The 25041-nt window shown below is 55.7% G+C and overlaps 1 protein-coding gene across 8 annotated transcripts in view; it reads left to right on the plus strand.

Annotated features, from left to right (window-relative positions):
* VAV2 (vav guanine nucleotide exchange factor 2) overlaps positions 1–25041 on the plus strand; it is a 187151-nt gene that overhangs the window by 119981 nt on the left and 42129 nt on the right. For all 8 annotated transcript variants that reach the window (XM_086324195.1, XM_086324190.1, XM_086324192.1 and 5 more), the window contains 2 exons: positions 4891–4959; positions 23058–23160. In XM_086324195.1, the coding sequence (XP_086180321.1) occupies positions 4891–4959; positions 23058–23160 (172 nt within the window). The remainder of the gene's footprint in view (positions 1–4890; positions 4960–23057; positions 23161–25041) is intronic.

A 25041-nucleotide genomic window follows, 5' to 3' on the forward strand; every position in this document is an offset into this window, starting at 1 on the left:
CCTTATTGCTAAATTCAGACTTAAATTGAAGAAAGTAGAGAAAACCACTAGACCATTCAGGTAGACCTAAATCAAATCGTTTATGATTATACAGTGGAAGTGAGAAATAGATTTAAGGGCCTAGATCTGATAGATAGAGTGCCTGATGAACTATGGACGGAGGTTTGTGACATCGTACAGGAGACAGGGATCAAGACCATCCCCATGGAAAAGAAATGCAAAAAAGCAAAATGGCTGTCTGGGGAGGCCTTACAAATAGCGGTGAAAAGAAGAGAAGCAAAAAGCAAAGGAGAAAAGGAAAGATACAAACATCTGAATGCAGAGTTCCAAAGAATAGCAAGAAGAGATAAGAAAGCCTTCCTCAGCGATCAATGCAAAGAAATAGAGGAAAACAACAGAATGGGAAAGACTAGAGATCTCTTCGAGAAAATTAGAGATACCAAGGGAACATTTCATGCAAAGATGGGCTCGATAAAGGACAGAAATGGTATGGACCTAACAGAAGCAGAAGATATTAGGAAGAGATGACAAGAATATACAGAAGAACTGTACAAAAAAGATCTTCATGACCCAGATAATCACGATGGTGTGATCACTGACCTACAGCCAGACATCCTGGAATGTGAAGTCAAGTGGGCCTTAGAAAGCATCACTATGAACAAAGCTAGTGGAGGTGATGGAATTCCAGGAGCTATTCCAAATCCTGAAAGATAATGCTGTGAAAGTGCTGCACTCAATATGCCAGCAAATCTGGAAAACTCAGCAGTGGCCACAAGACTGGAAAAGGTCAGTTTTCATTCCAATCCCAAAGAAAGGCAATGCCAAAGAATGCTCAAACCACCCCACAATTGCACTGATCTCACAAGCTAGTAAAGTCATGCTCAAAATTCTCCAAGCCAGGCTTCAGCAATATGTGAACCGTGAACTTCCTGATGTTCAAGCTGGTTTTAGAAAAGGCAGAGGAACCAGAGATCAAATTGCCGACATCCGCTGGATCATGGAAAAGCAAGAGAGTTCCAGAAAAGCATCTATTTCTGCTTTATTGACTATGCCAAAGCCTTGGACTGTGTGGATCACAATAAACTGTGGAAAATTGTGAAAGAGATGGGAATACCAGACCACCTGACCTGCCTCTTGAGAAATCTGTATCCAGGTCAGGAAGCAACAGTTAGAACTGGACATGGAACAACAGAGTGGTTCCAAATAGGAAAAGGAGTACGTCAAGGCTGTATATTGTCACCCTGCTTATTTAACTTCTATGCAGAGTACATCATGAGAAATGCTGGACTGGAAGAAACACAAGCTGGAATCAAGATTGCCGTTAGAAATATCAATAACCTCAGATATGCAGATGACACGACCCTTATAGCAGAAAGTGAAGAGGAACTAAAAAGCCTCTTGATGAAAGTGAAAGTGGAGAGTGAAAAAGTGGGCTTAAAGCTCAACATTCAGAAAACGAAGATCATGGCATCCGGTCCCATCACTTCATGGGAAATAGATGGGGAAACAATGGAAACAGTGTCAGACTTTATTTTGGGGGGCTCCAAAATCACTGCAGATGGTGACTGCAGCCATGAAATTAAAAGACGCTTACTCCTTGGAAGGAAAGTTATGACTAACCTAGATAGCATGTTGAAAAGCAGAGACATTACTTTGCCAACAAATGTCCGTCTAGTCAAGGCTATGGTTTTTCCAGTGGTCATGTATGGATGTGAGAATTGGACTGTGAAGAAGGCTGAGTGCCAAAGAATTGATGCTTTTGAGCTGTGGTGTTGGAGAAGACTCTTGAGAGTCCCTTGGACTGCAAGGAGATCCAACCAGTCCATTCTGAAGGAGATCAGCCCTGGGATTTCTTTGGAAGGAATGATGCTGAAGCTGAAACTCCAGTACTTTGGCCACCTCATGGGAAGAGTTGACTCATTGGAAAAGACTCTGATGCTGGGAGGGATTGGGGGCAGGAGGAGAAGGGGACGACAGAGGATGAGATGGCTGGATGGCATCACTGACTCGATGGACGTGAGTATGAGTTAACTCCGGGAGTTGATGATGGACAGGAATGCCTGGCGTGCTGTGATTCATGGGATCGCCAAGAGTCGGACACGACTGAGCGGCTGAACTGAACTGAACTTCCTGTTTGTCTGGAAGGAAACAAGATGCTGAAATATTCTGGGGCTCTGAGGCCTTAAGGAGGCATCAGAAGTTACTTTTCTTGGGTGGCATTAACTGGCCTGGCTGAGAGGATGAGGCTGAGCAGAAGTAAGGAATAGCCGCGGCCAGTGTTGGGGCCTAAGAAGTGCAGACAGGCCCCTTCTTGCAGCCAGCCTTCAGGACAACGCAATAAGGGGTTTTTTCTTTGAAAAACTTTTTATTTTGTACTGGCGTAGGTGTAGCCGACTAATAGTGTTACAACAGTTCCAGGTGAACAGCGAAGGGACTCAGCCAGACATATGCACGTAACCATCTCCCCGAAAGCCCCCTTCTGTCCGGGCTGCTGCATAAGACTGAGCAGTTCCTGGGCTGTAAAATAGGTCCTTGTCGGTCAACCGTTTAAAGTACAGCAGTGCGTACAGGTCCATAAAGGGGTTACTTCTGCCTCCATGTTCCAGGGGTAGAGAACTGAGAGTCAGAGAGGGCAAGTAGCTGGTCCAAGGTTGCACAGAGAGCCGGCAGTGGGCCTAGGCTTCCTGTTCCCCTGGGTGTGCCTTACTCCAAAGCCTTTCCTGTCCAAGGGAATCCTGCGGCAATCCAGTGGTTAGCACTCGACACTTTGACCACAGTGGCTTGAAATAAGGTCCCGCTCTCCATGGAGCTTGGCCAAGAGCAATTTTTTTTGGTGAAAAATAAAAAATAAAAAAATGCTTTTCCTCTCCTAACCTGCCTGTGTCTCAGCTCACCTGGCAGAGCAGGTGGGTTTCACCTGAATGTCTCATCTGCTTGAGAGCAGAGCCCTGTGTTAAGAGAGACTGTAGGGGGCTTCAAGGATAGGAGTGTAGCAGTTGATTAATGATGTCTGTCCGGGCACCCGCAGGGTGAGAGGTGATGTGTGTGCCGTGGGTTTGCTGACTCCCTGAGCTGGAAAGTGGAAAGCTTCATGATGCAGAGCACAGATGCATCCCCACTGTTAGAAAATCTACATGGAGCTCGTGGAATAAAGTTACTTGGGTTGTGAGTACAGCCACAGTGTAGTGACCTCTCTCAGTGTTTAAAAGACACGGCCCTGCCCACTTTGCCTCGTCCAACCTGTGCCCCTGACCCTGGCACTCCCCTGCTCTGGGAAGGGTCCTCGCCAGCCACCCCTAGGGGTGAGCAGACGAGCTCTTTCTGCCAGAGAGTGAAGTGTACACAGCTGACAGGGTCCGTGTGAGGCTGGTCATGGCAGCAGGGTGTCCTGCTGGTAGGGGTGGGCTGGCGCTCCGTCTCTGGGTCCTGCAGTCACATCTCAGCCTGGCCTGGAATTTTCTGTGATCAGTAGGGTGGGGGTCGGAACTGTCGGCCGTCGGGGGTCAGTTAGGAAACCAGAGCTCGGTTCCAGCACCCCGTGGGATCTGGATCAGCTTCCAGTTCCGCTGTGTCGTGGAGGGAATTCCTGGCTGGAAGCCTGGCTGGGTCAGTGAGGGTCCCGGTCCTGCTGGGGGCACAGGCGTCTGATGGCCTGCGGCTTTTCCCATGACCTGAAGATACACATCTGTCCTCCTTCCTTCTTGTCACGTGATGCCCGGTGGGGGATGCTGTTGTCATGGTGATGGGAGGGCGGAGGGGAGCCCATCTACAGAGAGGTCGGGCTGGGCCACGTCACAAGCTGTTGCCAGGAAGCCGCAGGTGATGGGGACCCCTGGTCTGGCAGATCTGCCTTGGGACCTCAGACACGGGGCCATGCAGGTCTGTGATGGAGCTGGGCGGAACCCAGATCTCCAGCTCATGGCTTAGTGGCTCCCTGTGCTGGGGGATGCATAGGGGGCGGGTGTGGGTGTGGCCCCCACCTCCACCTGTTGCTTCTTTACCCGGATCACGCTGTCCCGTTTGCGGACCTGTCCCGTTTCCTCCAGTTTGGGAGCTGGGATCGCCTCCTATCAGTCTCTGGATGGCGGTAGGGGGTGACAGAGCCGGGGTTCACCCACCCTCCCTTAGAGGACGTCCTGCAGGGGGTGCGGTGCCTGTGTTCCTTCCCGCGAGCCCGGCCGGGCCCAGGGCTCCGCGTCACCCCCGTCTCAGGCCCTGGGCAGCGGGGCTGGCTCCGCCCCTTTTCTGGGAGTCAGGCCCAGGTTCGTTCTGCAGTAGTGACGGGTGTGGCTGAGCCCCCGCTTTCCCTGTGAACCCCCTTTTCCTCCCCGTGAGTTCTCCGACAGATTCCCAACGGCCAGGGGGCCCCCTGTCTGCTGGTGAGGACCCTGGCCGCCCCTGCCACGCTGGGAAGCTTTCTGACACCCGGTGCCATCTCCTAATCCCCCCAGGGGCATCGTAGGGTCACAGGGTTTGCAGGGACCCTGGGCATCCCCCAAATACAGAACTGGGAGGTCTTCATGGAAGAAATAAAGGGTCTCAAGTCCAGAAAAGTCTGGGTTCGCACCCTGACCCCCATCTCCTAAAGACAGGCTCTCACACTCCACCAGGAGGCGGGGCCCGGGGCCCCATGTCTGGGCCCCCTGACGTGTGAAGGCAGGACCGTGACTCAGATGGAAGCTTCCCGCATCCCTGACCTGGTTCCCTCATTCGCCAGCAGGCACTCCGGGGCCTGGACGGAAGAGCCGAGCTCCGCGGTGCCTGGGGCCAGGCTGGGCGTGGGGTCCTCCCGCTCGGCATCTGCACACGAGGGGCCCTGTCTCACACACCATGTTGTATGCACCTGTTTCCTTCCATGACCCACTCACTGCCCCCTGTCTGTCTCCGCAGGCCCTTCCCCTCGGAGGAGACCACGGAGAATGACGAGGACGTGTACCGCAGCCTGGAGGAGCTGGCAGAGTAAGGAGCCGGCGGGGGACGGGAGGGGAGGGGGTCTGGGGGGTCTCCCCGTGACGGGAGCCCGCCTCAGCCTTCTGCGCGGGGCTGGGGGTCGTGCTCCCCCCACCAGAGGGTTGCAGTGCTTCACCCACGTTCCCGTGGTGGCGTGGCTGCAGCTTCCTCCCCAAGGCCAGGCGCGAGGAGGGCTGGGCTTTCAGTGCTGCCGTTGGGGTGGGGCTGGGCCCGCGCCTCCCTGGGCTGGCGAGGCCACTCCGGGGAAGGAAGGCGCTTTTGCAGAAGTTGGGCCCCCGGGAGCACAGGCCACGAGCAGGTGCGGCTGGTGATTCAGGGTTGTCTCCCGGCCTGACGCTGGCCGGGGCTGGACTCAGGCTCCAGGCTGGGGCCTCCCGGAGCCACCGGGATGTCCCCCTTCCCGAAGCCTTGGTCTGGCCTGCCTCTGTCCCCGCCTTTCCCTCTCCGAGGACTGCCTGGGCCGTCACGTGCAGCCTGGCCCGGCCACCCCAGCAGCCGTGTCACCTGAGGGATCCGGAGCCCTCCCCAGGGACTGGCGGGAGTCCCTGGGTAGGGGCTCTTCCGGAAGAGAAGGTTGGCTTCTGCAACGTCGGCGGTGGCCTGGCGTGGGGCCGTGTGGCCTGCTCCACGTGGCTGGCGGGGGACCGAGGTGGAGAGATCACGGGTTTGCCCGGGCCGTGGCGGGGGGCCCACGTGTCTCACGAAGTGGGGGGCCCACGGCCCTCAGGCCAGGCGACGACCTGCCGAGGAGACTCGTCCCCGTTTGTCGGCAGACGTTCCTCTGTTCCCCGATAGCCGGCCGCTGCTTCTGGGGAGCCTCGTGGCCTCCTTCTCCTGCGTCGTACAGCTCACACTGAGTGAGAGCTGTGGTCACAGCAGGAGTGCAACCCCTGTGCGCTTGCTGTGTCGAGACCCCAGTTTGATGCCCCTTGACTCCACCTGGGGCTGGCTTTGTGGATGTGGGGCCCGGGGACCCCGGGGGGGCCCCTGCCCAGCGCCGAGCGTCAGGCCATTTCTCCAGAGTCACCCACAAGCCAAAGTTCGGGCTCCGTGTCCTCCGGAAACATGCCTCAGGGGTCAGCAGAGGCTGCGGGTCCCGGGACAGCGGGGCCCACCTTGTACGGCCTCCGGAGTACCCGCCAGGCCCTCTGCTCTGCTGCTGCCCCCGGGGGTCCCTGCCTGGTCCCGGGGGCCTGTCCAGGTTTGAGGATTCCTGTGCGGTGTGTTGGGCGCACACCCGTCTCCCCCTTCCTCCCCCAGTTCCACTGCTGCCTGACCCCTCAGACCAACACACAGGATGGAACTCCTCCCGCACGGGAGGCTTTGCGCGGTTCAATAATATTATTCCGTGACATTAAGAGTGAGCCTCCTTAATCCAATGAGTTCCGTATGGCGCCCGTTATTGCAAACGTAAATCATACGTTACAGGGAAGGGGGATGGATTTGAGTCTTTAACTTGCGGTTTGGTCCCAGAGGCTCCAGGTTAATAAATTTTTCATGCTTTCCCCGCCTCCCCTTCTCCTTTCACTGAAAATCAAGATTTCCTAGCGTCTTGTCTCTGCGGACTTGGGACTCATATTTATCCATTATGGCAATTTACATGACATAAACAGAAATGTCTTTTCTTATCTGGCCTCTCCTGGGGGCGGGGGCCAGGCGGTGGCCTGGATCTGATGCCCAGCGGTGATGGGGAGCAAGGGGGTGACGTTTCCAGCAGAACTGGCTCATTCTTTCCTCTGGGCTCTGACCAGGTGTTGGAAAGTATGGTCACCTTGTGTCTCTAAGGGCCCTGCTGCTCTGCCAGACCTCAGACGCTTCACAGCTGTTCGGAGAAAGTCCGGCTCCGGCTCCACGGGTGGCCGGAGCCCCGTGGAAGGTCTGGGGCCCCAGGGAGGGACCGCCAGGTGTGCACGGCCCCAAGAACACTTCCGTTCTGTCAGTGGGTCGTGTGTGCGTTCAGCCAGCAGCTGGTTACTGCGCACTTTCGGGAACTGCAGAGGGAAGGCGAGACACCCCTGCGACGGCCGTGGCGGCACTGTCCAGGAGAAATCAAACACGAGTTGCCTGGTGATTGTTAATTTTCTAGTAGCTGCATCAGAAAGAGAAAAAGAAACAGGTGGCTCAGTGGTAAAGAATCTGCCTGCCAACGCAGGAGATGTGGGTTTGATCCCTGGGTTGGGAAGATCCCCTGGAGTAGGAAATGACAACCCACTCCAGTACTCTTGCCTGGGAAATCCCATGGACAGAGGAGCCTGGCAGGCCACAGTCCATGGGGTCACAGAGTCAGACGTAACAGAGCGACTGAGCATACACAAGTGAATTTTAAGAGTGTAGTTTGGACCCAGCGTATCCAAAATATCCCCTAGTTCAACCCGTGATCGTTGATGTAAGAGGTGGCTCACAGCCACATGTGGCTCGGCGACCCTGTGTGGGCAGCCCCCGTCTCAGAGCCACAGCAGTGCTCTGCGGGCTCTGTGTGAGTGGACGGCACTGAGCTGAGATTATGTTCTCAAGCACTCAGAGCTCACTTCTGAGATCCTTGAAGAGTGTATCATCAAATAATAGAGCAGCTGGCCGGAAAAATTAGCACAAAATATTGCCACTTAAAGGAACGCTCTGTCAAGCAAACTGAGCCTCAGATGAGAGGCCTGTTTTTAAGCTGCCCTGATGATTGGTGCCTTGCATTTGCCTGATGGCTCATCCCTCCCGCTACCGCCTGCTTCTTTCCAGGTGCTCCCAGGGGCCTGGAGCCACCTGCCACAGCTTCTCAGAGCTGCCCAGCTCCTGGGTGGGCTTGCAGTTAAGTGTCTGCCCTAGAGGAGCCCCCCGCCCCCTGCAGGGCTGGGAGCCAGACTTGCACACAGGAGAAAAACATATACGAGATTGTTGACCACAGGAGCTCAGAGTAGGGCCGGGTGGACGCCAGCCTCAAAATCGGGAGGCTTCTGGGAGGAGGTGACACCTGAGTCTTAGAGTCCAAATGGGAAGTGGCCGGAGGCAGGGCTGGCGTCCCAGGGGAAGGAGCATCCTTGCTAAGGCCTGGCAGGACGGGTGGCCCCCGAGAGCGGGAGGTGGGGCGTAGTGAGGGAGAGCAAGACAGGATCCGCCTGCCCAGAACCCCAGGCTCCCGTCTCAGAGACGTGGCCTGGTATCGCCCCGTGGAGGCACAGCAGGCTTGAGACACTGTAAAGTGTTGGCAAGAAATCAGAATTACCGAAGCTCCCTGGGGCTCAATGGGAGGACCACCCTCACACCTGGGAAGGCGTGGCCCACATCGGAAGGCCGGTAGAGACCCCCAGCCGGGTGTGCTTCAGTGCTGGTGGTGCCCTGCGAGGAGAGGGGGCCCGGAGGTCGTCCTGGCGGGCTGGCGACAGAGTGCCATGCAGCCCAAGCGTCCGCCTTGGCCGCGCGCAGCTCTTGTGGCGGCCTCCTGTCTCTCTGGGCACGATAGCTCCTTCTCGGGGCTCACTTCCTCCCTCCCTGGGGTCAAAGCGTTGGCCCAGGTCATCCGTGGACCCTCGAGCTGAAAGGAGCCGCAGTTTCCTGATCTAGGAGCCCGCTCCTGGCCACCAGAAAGGTTCCCTTTCCTCAGGATTGAAGTGATTTTCAGGCTTGAGCAAATCCAATTGGACATGGCGGGGGACGTAATTCATCCTCAGATGTAGAGCTACATGTTTTATCGCGTCATAAAATGACTTCACAGCTTTAAATGTGTCATGTTAGCCTCGTTGGGGTGATTTTTTGAAGATGCATAAAATGTAGGAGTTTCTGAGTCAGGGCACCGCGAGGGCTTTGGGCATGCTCTGGGAGCTGGTCTTCCTCATCCCTGGGGAGCGAGGCAGGGGCCACCTGCTGGGAGGGCGGAGGCCATGCTCCTCTGGCCAGCCCGTCCCTGCATTGGACGAGGACCTGTCGCTCTGCCCGAAGTGACCCTCAAACGAGGGCAAGCCGAGGCCCACCCCTCCCAGCAACCTGGCTGGCCTGCCCAGCTCTCCCAGCTGCGACAAGAATTCCTTTATGCTCAGGCCGCCTTGTATGAAAGGTCGGCGTCGAGCAGGAGACCTGCACGTGTGGGGGACCCTCCAAGTGCGAGGCATGGATGTGTCCCTGGGTTTGGGGGCGCCTCACGTTTCTCTGAAAGAATTGCTTCTCCGAGGGGACAAATCTGGCTTCGCAAAAACAGCCCACTCCTGTAGGATACAGACCCCACCACGGCCCAAAGTGGGCTGACCGTAGGCCCCCCAAAGTGGGGGTGTCCGCGGCTGCCCTCTTCCCGCAGGATGGGGACAGGCAGGGTGCCCCAAGCCCTGGGTGCCTGGGAGGCCTCGCCCTGCCCTGCCGCCTGCCTCCTGGAGCTGGGGACACTGGCTCCAGGCTGCTCGGGGGGTGACAGCCCGTCATAGGAAGGCCTCGTCTCTCCTGTGGTCCTTGCTGGACGGGGCCACCCTGGGTGCCGGTTCAGCAGCCTACACCTCTGGCTGTTCAGGTTTTCGTCTGTACAGTAAGCACTTAGGGAGCGCCGACTGTATGCAGGGCAGGTGCGGTCCTGGGCTGGCATTTCCTTGGCAGCATGTGGTCCCTGTAGCCCTGTCGGGGGGCTCTCACCCACTGCTCTCACCCACTTGTAAATCTGGAAGCCCAGCCTGGGCTATGGGACTGGCAGGATGGTGGAGCTGAAGCCAGTGTCCACAGGGCACATGGGGGTCTGTCCCCACGCTGAGCCCAGCAGCTAAGGGGCAGAGTGGCTTTGAAGTGGGTCCCACTTAGAAGTCCTGGCCATCCCCCACGGTGGCTGGGTAGAGTCCCATGCGACCTGGCCCCTGCAGTTCTCACTCTTCAGCGCTCCCAACCCCACAGCAGCTACCCGAGCAGTGATGACCGGGGTCAGACCTCAACGGGCCAGGAGACCAGGAGGGCTTCCTGGAGGAAGGGGTACTGCGAGAGTACAGAAGCTGCAGAGGCTTTGCTGAGATGTGACTTAGGAAGCCTGCCCCCACCCCCACCAGGCCAGCCGCTGTCTTAGTTGGGGCTGGGGTCCTGGAGACGCGGGGGGTTGGCTGTGTCTGTTACTCGGGACCCGAGGGCCGGCCGTCTGGGCCCCAAAGTCACCATGTGGGTGTGTGCAGCCCAGCGGCCCCCCTGCCCTGTGGTCTAGACCAGCTGCCCGACGCTCCCTGCCCTCCCAGAATCGGCTGCTGGACGGCCGGGCAGGGCAGCCCATCTACACCCTGCCCAGTGAACAGGCTCGTAGCTCCCCCACCTCCTGGCTACGGAGGTGGCCGGCGGGCTGACAGCCCTGAGCTCTGCGCGGCTTCCTGTCCTGCCCTCCAGGGATGTCTTGACCTCGTGGCTTCTGGGTCCGAGCTGTTTCACAGGCCCTGCGTGCCCTGGGTGTCCAGGGCATCAGTGACCTTGAAGCCCAGCACTCCAGGAAGGAAGCGTGTTCATTCTCTGTGCTGGAGTGAGTCTGAGGGGCCTCCCAAGTGCCCGCAGAGCAGATGCCCCGTGCCACTCTGCCCTGGCTAGATAGTCAAATCACACAGGCCAGCAGACACGACACAGACCTGGATGGATTTTTATTTTTAATACCTAGTTAAGCACGAGTCCTTTCAGGACCAAGGCTGTCGCAGCGATTCTGTGCTCCGATTTAACAGTCTCCGCAGGGTGCAGAGGCCGATGTGGAGGAGGTAGGCATGCACTGTGCTCTTTTCAAGAAAAAGCGGGGACCAGCTGGGCAGTGGCCAGGAGGAGATGTTTGCAGTCTGTCTAATGAAGGCCTCTTCAAATCGCTTTCCGGATGCTGACTTCTGGACCCCCTGAGGATAGAGACGAGGCCCCTTGTACGTTACTTCCCCCATGCGCAGCACAGACTCGACACATAGTAGCCCTTAAAAAATAGTGCTCAAAATATGAATAAGCCTAACATGTTGGACTTAAGTCTAAAAAAGCCCTGTCGTGTACATAATATCTGCTCTATTGGTCACCAAAGTCTAATTCATCCTATAAAACCCAGCCCAGAGGTCACCTCCTCCAAGAAGCCATCCCCAACCCCAGAAGACTGAAGGAGGTGCCCCTTCCCCAGAAGATGAGAAGTCCACCTGGGTCGGTGTTGTCATTGTTTTCTTGCACTTGGGGTTCCCCAGGCCCCCGAGGTGAGCTCCTCATGAGGGCCACCCCGAAGGGAGCAGAGCAGAGAAAAGGCAGCTGCTTGAGCTGGGCCCTGCACACCGTGGCACAGAGGACGCGCCCAGGGGCCGAGGCCCTAACATCTGTTACTGTTATATTCAGGAGCCAAGCAGTGGTTCTAGGCAGTTCAGAGGGCCCCCTGAGTGCAAGGCCCAGTGCCTGAGTGCCACCCATTATCTCAGCCTTCAGGGCACTGCAGGGTCACTGGTCCTGTCCCTGTTTTGTAGTCCAGTTCAGTTCAGTTGCTCAGTTGTGTCTACTCTTGCGACCCCATGGCCTGAGGCACGCCAGGCTTCCCTGTCCATCACCAACTCCCGGAGCTTGCTGAAACTCATGTCCAATCAAGTCATTTTGTACTTGGGGAAGTTATGGCTCAGAGTGGGTAAGTGATTTGCCTGAGATCACACAGCACTCTTTACTTGACCAGTTCAGTTCAGTTCTGTTCAGTCGCTCAGTTGTGTCCGACTCTTTGCGACCCCATGAATCGCAGCACGCCAGGCCTCCCTGTCCATCACCAACTCCCGGAGTTCACTCACACTCACATCCATCGAGTCAGTGATGCCATCCAGCCATCTCATCCTCGTTCGTCCCCTTCTCCTCCTGCCCCCAATCCCTCCCAGCATCAGAGTCTTTTCCAATGAGTCAACTCTTTGCATGAGGTGGCCAAAGTACTGGAGTTTCAGCTTCAGCATCAGTCCTTCCAAAGAAATCCCAGGGCTGATCTCCTTCAGAATGGACTGATTGCATCTTCTTGCAGTCCAAGGGACTCTCAAGAGTCTTCTCCATCACCACAGTTCAAAAGCATCAATTCTTCGGCCCTCAGCCTTCTTCACAGTCCAACTCTCACATTCATACCTGACCAGAGGAAAAACCATAGCCTTGACTAGACGAACCTTTGTTGGCAAAGTAATGTCTCTGCTTTTCAATATGCTATCTAGGTTGGTCATAACTTTCCTTCCAAGGAGTAAGCGTCTTTTAATTTCAAGGCTGCAGTTACCATCTGCAGTGATTTTGGAGCCCAAAAAAATAAAGTCTGACACTGTTTCCATTGTTTCCCCATCTATTTCCCATGAAGTGATGGGACCGGATGCCATGATCTTTGTTTTCTGAATGTTGAGCTTTAAGCCAACTTTTTCACTCTCCACTTTCACCTTCATCAAGAGGGTTTTTAGTTCCTCTTCACTTTCTGCCATAAGGGTGGTGTCATCTGCTTCTCTGAGGTTATTGATATTTCTCCCGGCAATATTGATTCCAGCTTGTGTTTCTTCCAGTCCAGCGTTTCTCATGATGTACTCTGCATAGAAGTTAAATAAGCAGGGTGACAATATACAGCCTTGACGTACTCCTTTTCCTATTTGGAACCAGTCTGTTGTTCCATGTCCTGTTCTAACTGTTGCTTCCTGACCTGCATACAGATTTCTCAAGAGGCAGGTCAGGTGGTCTGGTATTCCCATCTCTTTCAGAATTTTCCACAGTTTATTGTGATCCACACAGTCAAAGGCTTTGGCATAGTCAATAAAGCAGAAATAGATGTTTTTCTGGAACTCTCTTGCTTTTTCCATGATCCAGCGGATGTTGGCAATTTGATATCTGGTTCCTCTGCCTTTTCTAAAACCAGCTTGAACATCAGGAAGTTCACTGTTCACATATTGCTGAAGCCTGGCTTGGAGAATTTTGAGCATGACTTTACTAGTGTGTCGAGTGCAATTGTGCGGTAGTTTGAGCATTCTTTGGCATTGCCTTTCTTTGGGATTGGAATGAAAACTGACCTTTTCCCGTCCTGTGACCACTGCTGAGTTTTCCAGATTTGCTGGCATATTGAGTGCAGCACTTTCACAGCATCATCTTTCAGGATTTGAAATAGCTCCACTCGACCAAGGAGGGACTAAAACCCGGAGCCATCTACTGCTTGGCCCGGTCAGGAGCCTGGGCTTCATCCTTGTGAACAAGTCTGAATGGTGGGGAGATTCTCCTGCTGCTTCGAAAGAATCCCTGAGAAAGAGGGGCTTCTGGCAGGAAGCACACAGCCGGGCGAGCCCGGCCCGCTCTGGGAATCTCGCAGCCACGGTGGTGCCGTCTAGAGGTGCCCCTGAACGGCTTTGCAACCTCGGGGACCGTTTTGCCCTCTCAGGCCCTGCTCTTTGCCCCTGTAGGGAGCCCGCGTGTTGGGTGAGGGTCGGCTGAGGGCGGTTGAGGCCTGCCTCCTAGTGTAAGCAGCGCCTTGCCTGTCTGTCTGTCCCCACCTGCAGCCCATCCAGCCCACAGCCGGCTTCCCCAGGCCCTCCAAAGCCCACTCCTTGCCACCCCGCTGCCCCCTGACTGATGTGGACGGGGGTCAGGAGATGCCGGGCTTGGTTTCCTAGTAACAGTTTAGTGGTGGTCAGGGATCTTGCTGCTCAGCGTCAGACGGCCCGGGGCTGAACGCACATCACACTGTCAGCCACGGCGGTGGAGGCAGAAAGCAGAGAGTCCGTTCGCTCTTCTGTGATTTTCCGCACGTGGCGGGGGGCGTGGGGGAAGCTCTTCTAAGCAGCTGACTTTCTGTACCAAAATCGACGTTGGCGGGCGAGGCTCCTGGGGCAGCGGGGCGCGGGCCTGGGGTCTCAGCGGGAGGGGAGGTTTCTGCTGTCTCAGGGAGGCAGCAGGCCAGGCTCGGGGCCTCCTGGAGGGTCTCGGGCCATTGTGAGGGCCAGAGTAATTGTCAGGATTCAGCATCTGCCAGTACAGCTGCTGCCAGAGTGAAGGGGGAGAGGGGAGGGGGCTGCCCAGCATCCACGTAGCGTCCAGCTGAAGGGGGCTCTGGGGTCTCACGGTGGCCTGGGCGCGATCCGGAGGGGTGGGGGCCTCCTTGGCTCTGCCGTGGCCCGGGACTCCTCTGCTCACACCGTCCTCCACGCTCTCCTGGACAATTAGACAGAGAAGGGCGATCGCTGAAGCCCGCCGAGGACAAATCCGTGCTGACACTCGCCTCCCAACTGTCTGATCGGATGTGTTTCAGGATATCTGATGACTTTGATGCTGACAGCGTCTGTTTATCGAGCAGGGACCACCGTGCTAAGTGCTGTCTGCTTGACCTTCTCCTCCCCTCGTGGGGCCACTAGTGAGCATCTGTCGTGCTTGTCAGCTCCGCTGAGGACGATCGTTCCAGCGACTCTACCTTATTCCCAGTTTGCAGGTGGGAAACTGAGGCCTAGGTTCTCTTACCCAGAGCTGCAGAGCCCCGCCCAGGGCTGAGAGTCCATCTCGGACTCGCCTGACTGCTTCCCCCCGAGGGGGCTGCTTTCAGGAGAGTCAGGATCCACGGTGAGAGCCTGAGCTGGAGGAGAAGGGGGCGCACCAGCCCTGCGGTCCAGCGTCGCCTGAGCGTGGTCGTGTGCACAGACCGCCGTAGCGTGGTGGGGACGCGCGGTTTCTCCGTGAAGCGCAGCCTCTGATAGCTGGGAACTTCCAGACAAGGCTCTGTGGGTCTGCGTGATGCTGAGAAAAGACTCAGGCTGGAACTGAGATGGCCTGACACGATAGAACTCAGCCTGGGTGATTCAAAGTCCCTTTCGGGTTTTTTCAGGGCCTTGAGTTCCTTTTCCAGGACCATAGGAGGTGGGACTGGAGTTTAGGTCAAGTGCTCCGGGCTCTGATCCTGGCCTCTGCCCCGTGGGATGGTTTGTAGGGGCCGTGGGGTGCCGCTGAGCTCCGAGGGCCAGGGCATAACTGGGTGGATCCAGCTCATGTTACAGGAGAAAATAGAGACCAGGATCCGCGCCCCGTTGGGCAGGTCACCGCCCTGCGCCCCAGGACCCTTCAGACCCTCGGGGGCCTCATGTTGCACCCCTCCCCCTCCTGACCCAACACCTGCCATTGCCTTTTTCTCCGTTCAGCTCCCGTGGCCGTCAGATGCACTGGGCCAGCCGGGCCCAGCAGTAACTCATCTGTGTTAGCAGATGCCCAAGGCTTGTAATGTATCTGCCCTCTGCCTGCTCAGGAGACTCACACTCGGAGGCGCTGCCTCAGCTGAGAATCAGCGGGGCAGTGGTGGAATTTCCATGCAGTGCTGGCCAAAGGGACAGAGCGGTTGGAGACCAGAGCTTGTCACCCCACGCAAGTGACACCCCTCCAGGTTAGACAGGTCTGCATCTCAGACGTAACCGCCGCCCCCTCGGTCTCCCCACCTGGACTGTGAGGCCCGTGGACAGTTAGTTCGTTGGTGCCTCTGTGTCCCCTGGATTCCGGGAGTCACCTACCAGTGCGGACTCGGTCTTAGGATAAGTGTAGATTAAAACAATCGAATCCGATCATCTTTTCATCTTAATTGCCAAGTTGAACAAATATATGTAGTTTTACCTTTATGACTTTTTGCTTTTTAAAAAAACTCACTTCTTAAAAAAAAAACAAAACCAAAACTCACTTCTTTGCTGTTTCTTTTATTTCCCCCTCTCCTGGAACATGCAACGTGCACGAAATGAAGTTTCAGTGCTACTGTTTTATAATTTCGTGTAATACACCCAAACCTATGTTTCTTGGTGCTCATCGATCTGAATTAAATAATGGCTGGGGAGTATCTTCATAATTGAAAAGACCTATAAATGTGGAGAGCAGGCTTACGAGCGTCCTCACGGCTCGATAACGAGGCCTTGTAAACGGGGGTAAAGTTAGCACGTTAAAGGTGTGAAGCGGATCATTTGCCACTCAAGCTTGTCTGTCTGTTTTTAACTGAGGTTGCGCTGACTTACAGAGCTGGGTTATTTTGAGGCGCCAAGGACTGTGCTTCAGTGATGCATCCACGCGTGTGTTTTTCCAGACTCTCCCTTTTGGTCGTTGCAATGCTGAGTACAGTTCCCTTTGCTGCACAGTAGGCCCTAGTTGGTTGTTTTATATATAGTGTGTGTGTAGCTCTTAATCCCAAACGCCTAATTTATCCATCCATCCCACAAGTTTTCAACAGGTTCTGGATAACAGACATTTTGCAGAATGGAGAGAAGTGACCGTGTCTGCATTTTTGAGATTTTTCTGTCCCGAGTTCAGATGCCGGAACACAGCTCTCCGTCTGGTGTCCCTGGCAGCCTATTTTTAACCTCGGTGCCCTGAGTGAATTAGAAGAGATGAATGTGGTGCAGGAAAACTGATCCTGCCTGAATGACTGTTCCTTGTCCGTATTGATTTTGAGGAGGAGGAGCAGCTGAGTTCGTGGCGATGGACACGTGTTGGGGGACCACAGAGGGTGGGTGGGTGGGTGGGTTCCCGGTGTCTTGGTCTCGTGGTTCTGTTCCATCGTGAGTACAGAGGAGGGGGCAAGGGACGGTATCATCTCACCCTTACCTGGAGGAACCCGCTGTTTCTTCAGGAGCTGCTGTCTGTGGTTGGGATCGAGAGCTTGTAGTCCTTTACCCGAGGGAACCCCCAGTCCACTGGCGTGAGGTGTCAGAGGCAAGAAACTGAGGCCGGTAGAACAGTCAGAAAGTTCGGTGGGGAATGCTGGAGGGGAGGAGCCCACAGACTCAAACCTGCTGACAGAATCCACCTAAGTCCTGGGTTGACCATTAAACCTCACATACACAGGAGAGGCCCTAAGATTTCCAGCAAAACATGCAGCGGCTGGAAATTGAATTAGCTGTCATTTCAGCTGCTGCCCACAGCAGGGAAGATAGAGCTTGAAGTTTGAGTCCAGCCAACCAAGTAGACTGTCAGAACAAATATTACTCTTTGAAAGAAATAGTGGATCCAGGATCTCTGTAACAAATCATCTGTGGTGCCCAGTGTCCAATAAAAAATCGTCAAACAAACAAAGAAACGGGTGTAAATGAGTCCCGCTGAAGGAGAAAAACAATGTCCAGGGGAATCGCTGTTGAGATGACTTAGCTGTCACAATTAGCAACTTTCATTATTTTGATCAGGGCTTCGAGGAAAATATGTGTCAAGTGAATGAACAGATGGGGAGCCTCGGTAGAGAAATCGAAATTATAAAAGAGGACCAAATGGAAATTCTAGAACCTCAAAGCATGGTAACTTAAATGAATAGTCAGTGGATCAGTTTAGCAGAAGACTGCAGATTGCAGAGGAAAGAATCATTGGACTTGAGGATAGTTCAATGGATGGCATACACTCTAAGTAGCAGGAAGAAGAGAAGATTGAAAAATATGAACCGAGTCTCAGACATGTGGGACAATATCAAGTGTCTGACAGGCATAATTGGAATCTCAGAAGGAGAAGAAAAAAAACAAATAAGGCAGGAAAAAAAAAAACTGAAAAAAACAGTAGCCTCAAGCTTCCTAAATTCAACACCTCTGTGGCAAACTACAAAATGTTGCTGAGAGACAATCAAAGACCAGATAAAGGAAGGTATACGCTCTGTTCATGGACTGGAAGATGGTCTTGGTAAGATGTCAGTTTTTCCTGAATTAGACTATAGATTTACCACAGTTCTGTTATAATTCCAGCAGATTCCTTTTTTTTTTTAATTGACAAAGTTATTGTAAAGTTGATACAGAAATATAGAGGACTTCAGGATAGTCTAAAGAGTCCTATAAACGAACAGAGCTGGGGCTTCCCTGGTGGCTCGGTGGTTACGGAATCCACCTGCCGATGCGGGAGACATGGGTACAGAGCTGGGGCTTCCCTGGTGGCTCGGTGGTTACGGAATCCACCTGCCGATGTGGGAGACATGGGTTTGACCCGGATCCAGGAAGACCCCACGTGCCACAGAGCGACTAAGCCCGTGTGCCACAACTGCTGAGCCCATGTGCCACCGCTGCGGAAGCCCGCTGCCCCAAGGCCGGCGCCCTGCGACAGGAGAAGCCCCCACAGGGAGAAGCCCACACCCCACGACGAAGGGTGACCCCTGCTCGCTGCACCTGGAAGAAGCCTGTGCAGCAGCAAAGACCCAGTACAACCAAAAATAAACAAATAAAATTACCTGTCAAACGGTTAAGGAGAGAACAAAGCTAGAGAGTTTACACAACCTGATTTCAAGCCTTCTGTAAAGCTTAAATTAAGCTTTACAGCAGAGTGGTACTGGCATAATGACAGCTGAATATAGTGATGGGCTAGGATAGAGCATTCTAGAACAGACCCACACACATGTAGTCTACTGGCTCTTGTCAAAGGGATCCAAGCAATCCAGTGGGGAAAAGAAAGTTTTCAACAGATTGTCCTGAAACATCTGGGTATCCACACAGGGATGGGAAGATGAACTTCGAGCCCTACCTCACACCATACGTAGATATCCGGCTGAGATGGATCAGAGACCTAAACAAAAACACTGAAACATATAGATCTTAGAAGAAGATACAGGTGAAAACCCTTTGCAACCTGAAAGAAAGCAGAGATTCTTACGTGAGGCCCAGAGGTTTCTTAGATGTGATACAGGATAGAGTCAGGACACCATAGAAGAAAAACTCAATAAGTTTCATTAAAATGAAAAATGGATGTTTATCGAAAGACACCATGAAGAAAACAAGTAGCCATGCCAGAAACTGGCGGGGAGGGGGCGGATTTTTTTTAAAAATATATCTGACCAAGGACTTGTATGCATCATATATAAAGAACTCCTAGAATTCAAAAAGAAGATGGCAACTAACTTTCAAAAATGGATAGAAGTCTTGAGCAAGCCTTTTACATAGAAAGATACACAAATGTCCATAAGTACACAGAGAAGTTGTCAACATCATTAATCATTGCAGGGATGCAAAATAAAGCCACAATTCTATCTCACTACTTACACACTAAATCTAGTGGCTAAAATTAAAAAGACTGGAAGTTGCCAGACCTGGAAAGAACTGGAGTAGCTGTCGCTCACGCACACTGCTGCTGGTGGCGTAAACGCTGCAGCTGCTCGCTTTGGGAAAACGCTTGGCAGTTACTGATGAAGTTAAATGGGCTCACCTCCCCTTTGGTCCAACAGTTCCACGCCTTGTGGAATTTCATTTCCAAAGGAAATGAGAGCATATGTCCACCAAGAAAAAGGCAAATGCTCATAGCAGCTTTTATTTATGATTACCGGAACTTGGAAGCCGCCCAAATGTTCATCAAAAGGAGAACGGATGTCAAATTGTGGCACATTCATGCAGTGGATTGAGACTCAGCAATAAAAAAGGGATGAATTGCTGATGGAGGCAGCAGCCTGGATCTAGGGGCATGATGTTGAGGAAAGGAAGCCGGGCCCAGAAATGGACATGACACACCATGCTATTGATGTGACATTCAGAACAGCCGAAGAGAAAATCTGTGGTGAAGAGCAGCCAGAGGAGTGGCTAGGGGAGGGGATGATCAGGAAGGAGAGGAACTTTTAGGGGAGATGAGAATGTTCTTTAATGTCATGGGGTGTGGGTCCCCTTGTCAAAATGGTACAGCTGAGGTACATCTCAGCCTACACGCATGCCTGCTCAGTTGCTCAGTCGTGTCCAACTCTTTGCAACCCCGTGGACTGTAGCCCTCCAGGCTCCTCTGTCCACGGGATTCTCCAGGCAAGAATACTGGAGTGGGTTGCCATCTCCTTCTCCAGGGGATCTTCCCAATGCAGGGATCGAACCCGCATCCCCTGCAGTGGCAGGCGGACTCTTTACCCCTGGGGCACTGGGGAAGCCGCATCTCAGTCTGCACAAACCCTAAACGTGGTGGGAGCCTGCGTTACGGCACTCCACCCTGTGCTCAACAGGCAGCGGGTGCCCTGCAGAGAGCGGTGCATGCCTAGTTAAGCGGGTGGCGCCAGAGAGGAGGGTGGCAGAGGAGGGGCTTGTCCCTCAGCACCTTTCCTAGGACCCCGCGGTCCACACGGGCGTCCAGGCGTCTTTCAAGTCCCGCCTGTCCTGGGAGCTTTGGAGCCTCCAGCCTTTGCTTTCTTCTCCCTCTGGATGATACCGCGGCTCTGGCTGGGGAGCCCAACAGGGCAGGTGTCTGCCTCGCCCTAAGGTGGAGAGACCTCCTGTTCCGTTTCTCTGAGTACCCTCTGCGCCACGTCATCAGGGTCTCATCAGCGAAAGCTTGCCGACCAGCCCAGCTGACCGGGGGCCACAGAACAGGGCCACGGCGTTCGTAAGACATCGCCCGGTTCCCTGCGTGTCCGCCTGGCTCTCCCATCTGCCTGATGGACGGCTGGGGGCTCAGGTGCATCTGGAGCCCTGATTCGGGTTGACTGGTGGTGGGCGCTTCCCCAGGGGGATCTTTGCTGAAAACTATTCTGAGCAGGTTGGGGTAGAGTCCTGGGGTCAGTGAGGATGTTCCCCCAAATGTGGGATGATAAAGGGGGCTCTTCTTGGGCTGGCACATTGCTGCCCCTGCACCTGATGACCCCACAGACCCTTTCCAGGCTGACGTTCAGTCGTTTTGACTCATTTCATCAGCTTTTGGAATATTTAACCATCACAATCCCCCTCACCCACCTGACTGCCTTCCACTGGCCCGTCGGAGCAGAGCGGATGTCTGTCTGCAGATGGTGGGATTGAGAGTGTGCTCGCCTCCCCTCTGTTCCACGCCGTCAGGATTCCAGACAGTGCCTTTGTCACCAGCCTCGCTCGGCTGACGACGGAAACCCCACGGTGTCCGGCATCCTTAGGAAAAAACCCCCGCAGGTCCCTGCGTGAACCCAGGACCCAGGCGGCCGAGGCTGCAGGAGCCCCGCTTCCTTCAGGGGCAACAACTGGAGGGGCAGGGGGTGATGCGTGTGAACACGAGTGACCATTCCCAAGGCCCACCTCGGGGGACAGACACCCTCCTCTGCCTTCTCATTGGTTCTGATGGGAGCTGGGGGCTCTGTCACTGTCTGGGTGCTGATTTGCACCCCAGTTCTCAGGACTGCCGACGTCCAGACACGCAGCTTGCTGTGGAGAGTGGAGGGTGGAGGGTGGGCGGGAGAGGGCAGGAGGGACGGGGCTGGCCGAGCTCGGCCCCCACCCCTCCCCGTAGCCACCGTGGAGCCTCATTATGTGACCCTAATCTGTGAAATGGGAGGCGCTCCCCGCCTCCCAGGCGGTGTTGAGTTGAAAAGCAGATGTGTGTTTTTCGAGGGACATCCTGCCTGCCCCTCCGTGGGTGGGTGGCTGCTCACGTAAGCTTTGGGGGGGTCCGTTAGCTGGCGCAGCACTGTGCGATCCGGCGGTGTTCTCTGCCCGTCTTCTGCTTCCCCACACCTGGAGAGGTTGTGAAACATCAAGGGAGGTCCCCTAGAGCAGCCGCATCCCGTCCCGCCCCCTGCCCATAGCTGCAGGGGCCTCACCAGGATGGGCGCTGGCTGCCCCCGCCCCTGCAGAGGGAAGTCTGATGCTTCTGCTCACTGCCCCATCACAGTGAGCTTGGGTGGCGTCCAGGGCTCCGGGGAGACCAGCCCCTCTGGCTGCCTAGGTCTTCCCTAGAACGGCACAGCCTCCTCTCTGCTAGGTTTGCAGAGAGCTCTGTCCTCCACCCCGGAGGCCCCCGCCCGCCCTTGCCTCTAGAATGGCAGCTAATATTCAAGAGCTCGGTTTGGGACGTGGCCAGAAACCCATTCATACGAGCGGCTGGTGTCGTTTCTCCTCGCTCCTCTCCCGCTTCCACTGACTCGGGCAGTGGTCCACCTCATCCTGATGCCTTTCGGAGAAGAACTTGGCCAGCCCGCCTTCAGCCCGGCTGGGTGGGCTGTACCCTGCAGAGAGGCGCATGAGGGGCTTGCTTGGGCCTCCGTGGTGAGCTGGCCTGCTGAGACCCCAAGGACAGACCCCACAGCAGACTGAAGAGCTGGCCACCCCGGGCCCAGTGGCGCCCCAGGCCAGAGTGACCCCTGGGGTCGGGAGTGGGCTGTGTGTGCCAGGCTTGTGGGGACTGTTGGACAGTCCCATGGGCTCATTTGCTGATTCGGTGAAAACTTATTGAGCACCTACCTTGTATCAGGCATGGAGATCAGAAGGGATTACGAAGTTGGGTTTCGTCTGGGGGTGAGACAGGCTTACCCACAGGCATGTATGGAATAACTGGAGGTGCCGTGAGAAGAGAGTCCTTCGTATAAGAGCGCTGGGGAGAGTCCGGGATGGCAGACTGGGCGGAGGTCCCGGAAGGCCTCTTGGAGGAGGTGTCTCATGACTTGATTCTTGCAGATCAGAGGAGATGACTTGGTCAAGCTCATGAGCGGAAACAAATGCTTACTGAATTATAAATCAAGCAGTAACTGCCTTGTGTGCGTGCTCAGTCACTTCAGTCGTGTCCAACTCTTTCCATCCCCATGCACCGTAGCCCACTGGGTTCCTCTGCCCATGGGATTCTCCAGGCAAGAATTCTGGAGTGGGTTGCCGTGCCCTCCTCCAGGGGACCTTCCCAACCCCGGGATCAAGCCTGGATTTCCTGCACTGCAGGCGATTCTCTACCGCTGAGCCACTGGGGAAGGCTGGTAACTTCCTGGCTCGTTTGGAAAAGCACATTGCAAGCTTCGCGTCCCTCTCTGCTTGGCTCCCTGACCTCTTGGCAGGGAAGATGTCCATGTGCCTGCGACTTCTGCACTTTGATCTTCACACTTGGACTGCAGGGGCTGGGGAGACTCTGGGCTAAGCCGAGAGCTTGCAGGGCTCCAGCTCCCAGGTGTGGGCGCGGGAAGGGCATTTTTGGTTCCCAGAGCTGGGCACCACCTGTTAAGGCAGCATCTTGCCCCCAGCCTCCCGTCGGGTATCCCCAGCATTTATTAAATGACTGGGATGGGTGTGCTTTATCGTGGTGGGAGACCTTCCAGAAGGGCAGCAGGCAGAACCCGAGGCTGCCTGAAATTGAGATCCCAGAAGCCTCGGAAGGCAGGTGCTGCACCCCGTCCCTGGACTGGGCGATGGAGGCTGAGAGGGAGATGCTCTCGGTGGCCCCGACGGCCTCTCCTCTCCAGGAGGCCCCCACGGGCTGGCGACCCTGGTGGCCATGGCTTCAGCCCCCCTCTGACCCCCTCTACCTCCCCACAGTGAGCACGGCGTGGGAGAGGACATCTATGACTGCGTCCCGTGCGAGGATGACGGGGACGACATCTATGAGGACATCATCAAGGTGGAGGTGCAGCAGCCCATGGTGAGCCTGCCCGCCCCGCCGCACAGACTCCATGCCGACCCCACAGCCGAGCCACTGAGAGGGGCCCTGGGTGCCCCTTCTTCCATGAAATGCTTCTGGGAGACTGGGAGGTGCCACCCTACCGCCCCGGGCACATTGCCGTGGAATTCCCCCCCAGAAGGCGTGCAGGACCCTGAGTCCCTCCTGCCCGGGGAGCCTGGGGCAAAGACTCGGCGCTGACCTCATGCAGCTGGACCCTTGCCCTGCTGTGCGGAGGCACGAGATGCCGTGGGCTCAGTCAGCCGGCCGGGCGCCTTCCCGCACAGGGGTGTTCATTTCCAGCCGTCGGCAGTCACCCCTCGATACCTGTTTGTGCAGCTGCTCAGCTGGGGAGGGGATCCTGCCGGGCCAGGATGGGAGACAGGGACCCGGTGGGGTGGACCCCAGCCGCCTCGCACCCCTAGACACCCGGGGTGGGCGAGATGCCCCTTGACAACTCTAGAGGCTCGTGCTGCCGTTTGCTTTCACCAAAGAAATGTGGGGAATTTCTCCCAAAGCAAGTTTTGGTGTTCCCCTCAGTGTGGGGGTGAGCACTGCTGATGCAGAATCAGGACCCTCTGAGGCCTTGCCCTCTGCCGGGAGGCGCCGAGACGCCAGGCAGCCAGCTCACAGCCCCAGACTCCAGAAGAGGTTTCTCGTTTTGCCCCTCGAGGGTCTGAAGGTGGATTTTCTTCTCCACAATCACCAGGAATCTCGCTCTAAAGAGTCAGGGGTGTGTTTGTGACCCCAGGTCTGCCCCTCCATCCAGGCAGTCCTGGGACGTGGGCTCGGGGGACTGGAGGTCTCCCCTTTGCCTCCCTGGAGCTGGTCTGAAAGGCTGGCCTGCCTCCCGCATTTGGCAGCAAGCTGAGATTGGGGCCCGCTCACTCCCCAGGCTTTGGAAGCTCGGTGTCTGTGGGTCAGGGAAGGACATCTGGGTGCAGTGGCCCATGTGGTTCTCTGGGGGCACCCCCCCAGCTGGCTCCTGAGAGACCCCATCTGCCCCTGGCCCACAGAAACCCCAGGACCCACTGCTGTCTCTGGTCCTGAAGGAACATACAGAACCCCGGGCATCTGCAGGGCTGGGGGGATGCCTGCCTGTGTCCTGGGGACAGGCTGGCATCCCACCTGCCCAGCGACGCTTAGCTTTCCAAGGCTTGGCGCGGGGCTCACACCGGTCCACCAGGCAGGGCGGACCTCCTGCCACATGGCAGGTCCTCAGAGACAAAGCAGCTGGCTTTATTTCCTTCCCCATCATGTCTGGAGCTATCTGAACAGTCTGAGTGGAAGGTACAGGGGATAGTGATGTTTCTAGAGGAAGATAAAGCCAGGGCATGGCAGGTGCCACTCAGAGCCTAGCCCGGGATGGGGGAGGTGTCACTCGCTCAGTCCCAGTGCTGACCCCCCTATCCTAGTCTGTCCCCTATCCCAGTCTGTCCCCTATCCCAGTCTGTCCCCTATCCCATTCTGTCCCCATCCCAGTCTGTCCCCGTCCCAGTCTGACCCCGTCCCAGTCTGACCCCATCCCAGTCTGACCCCGTCCCAGTCTGTCCCCATCCCAATGCCGTCCTCCCGTCTAGCCGGGCTGGCGTTCAGCAGGTGGAGGGTGTGGCATGATCCCTGGGTCTGGTGTCTGTGTCAGCGTGCTCCCTGAACTCCCCAAGCTCGGCTTGAGTAAGAGCAAGCACTGCTAACTGATCTTTCTGCTTGTTTCCCCACGCTTTCAGATTAGATACATGCAGGTAAGTGGCAGGCAGAGGGGAGGCCCAGGCTCAACTCTGCCAGCACCGTCTTCCTGCACCTTCAGGAAGCCTCAGTCCCTTTGCAACTACCCGAGACCCTCCCCAGGGAGACGCTATCGGG

This window comes from Bos grunniens, chromosome 11 (genome assembly GCF_055505025.1).
Source record: "Bos grunniens cultivar Pamir isolate PY7600 chromosome 11, Bosgru_T2T1.0, whole genome shotgun sequence".
Classification (NCBI taxonomy): domain Eukaryota; kingdom Metazoa; phylum Chordata; class Mammalia; order Artiodactyla; family Bovidae; genus Bos; species Bos grunniens.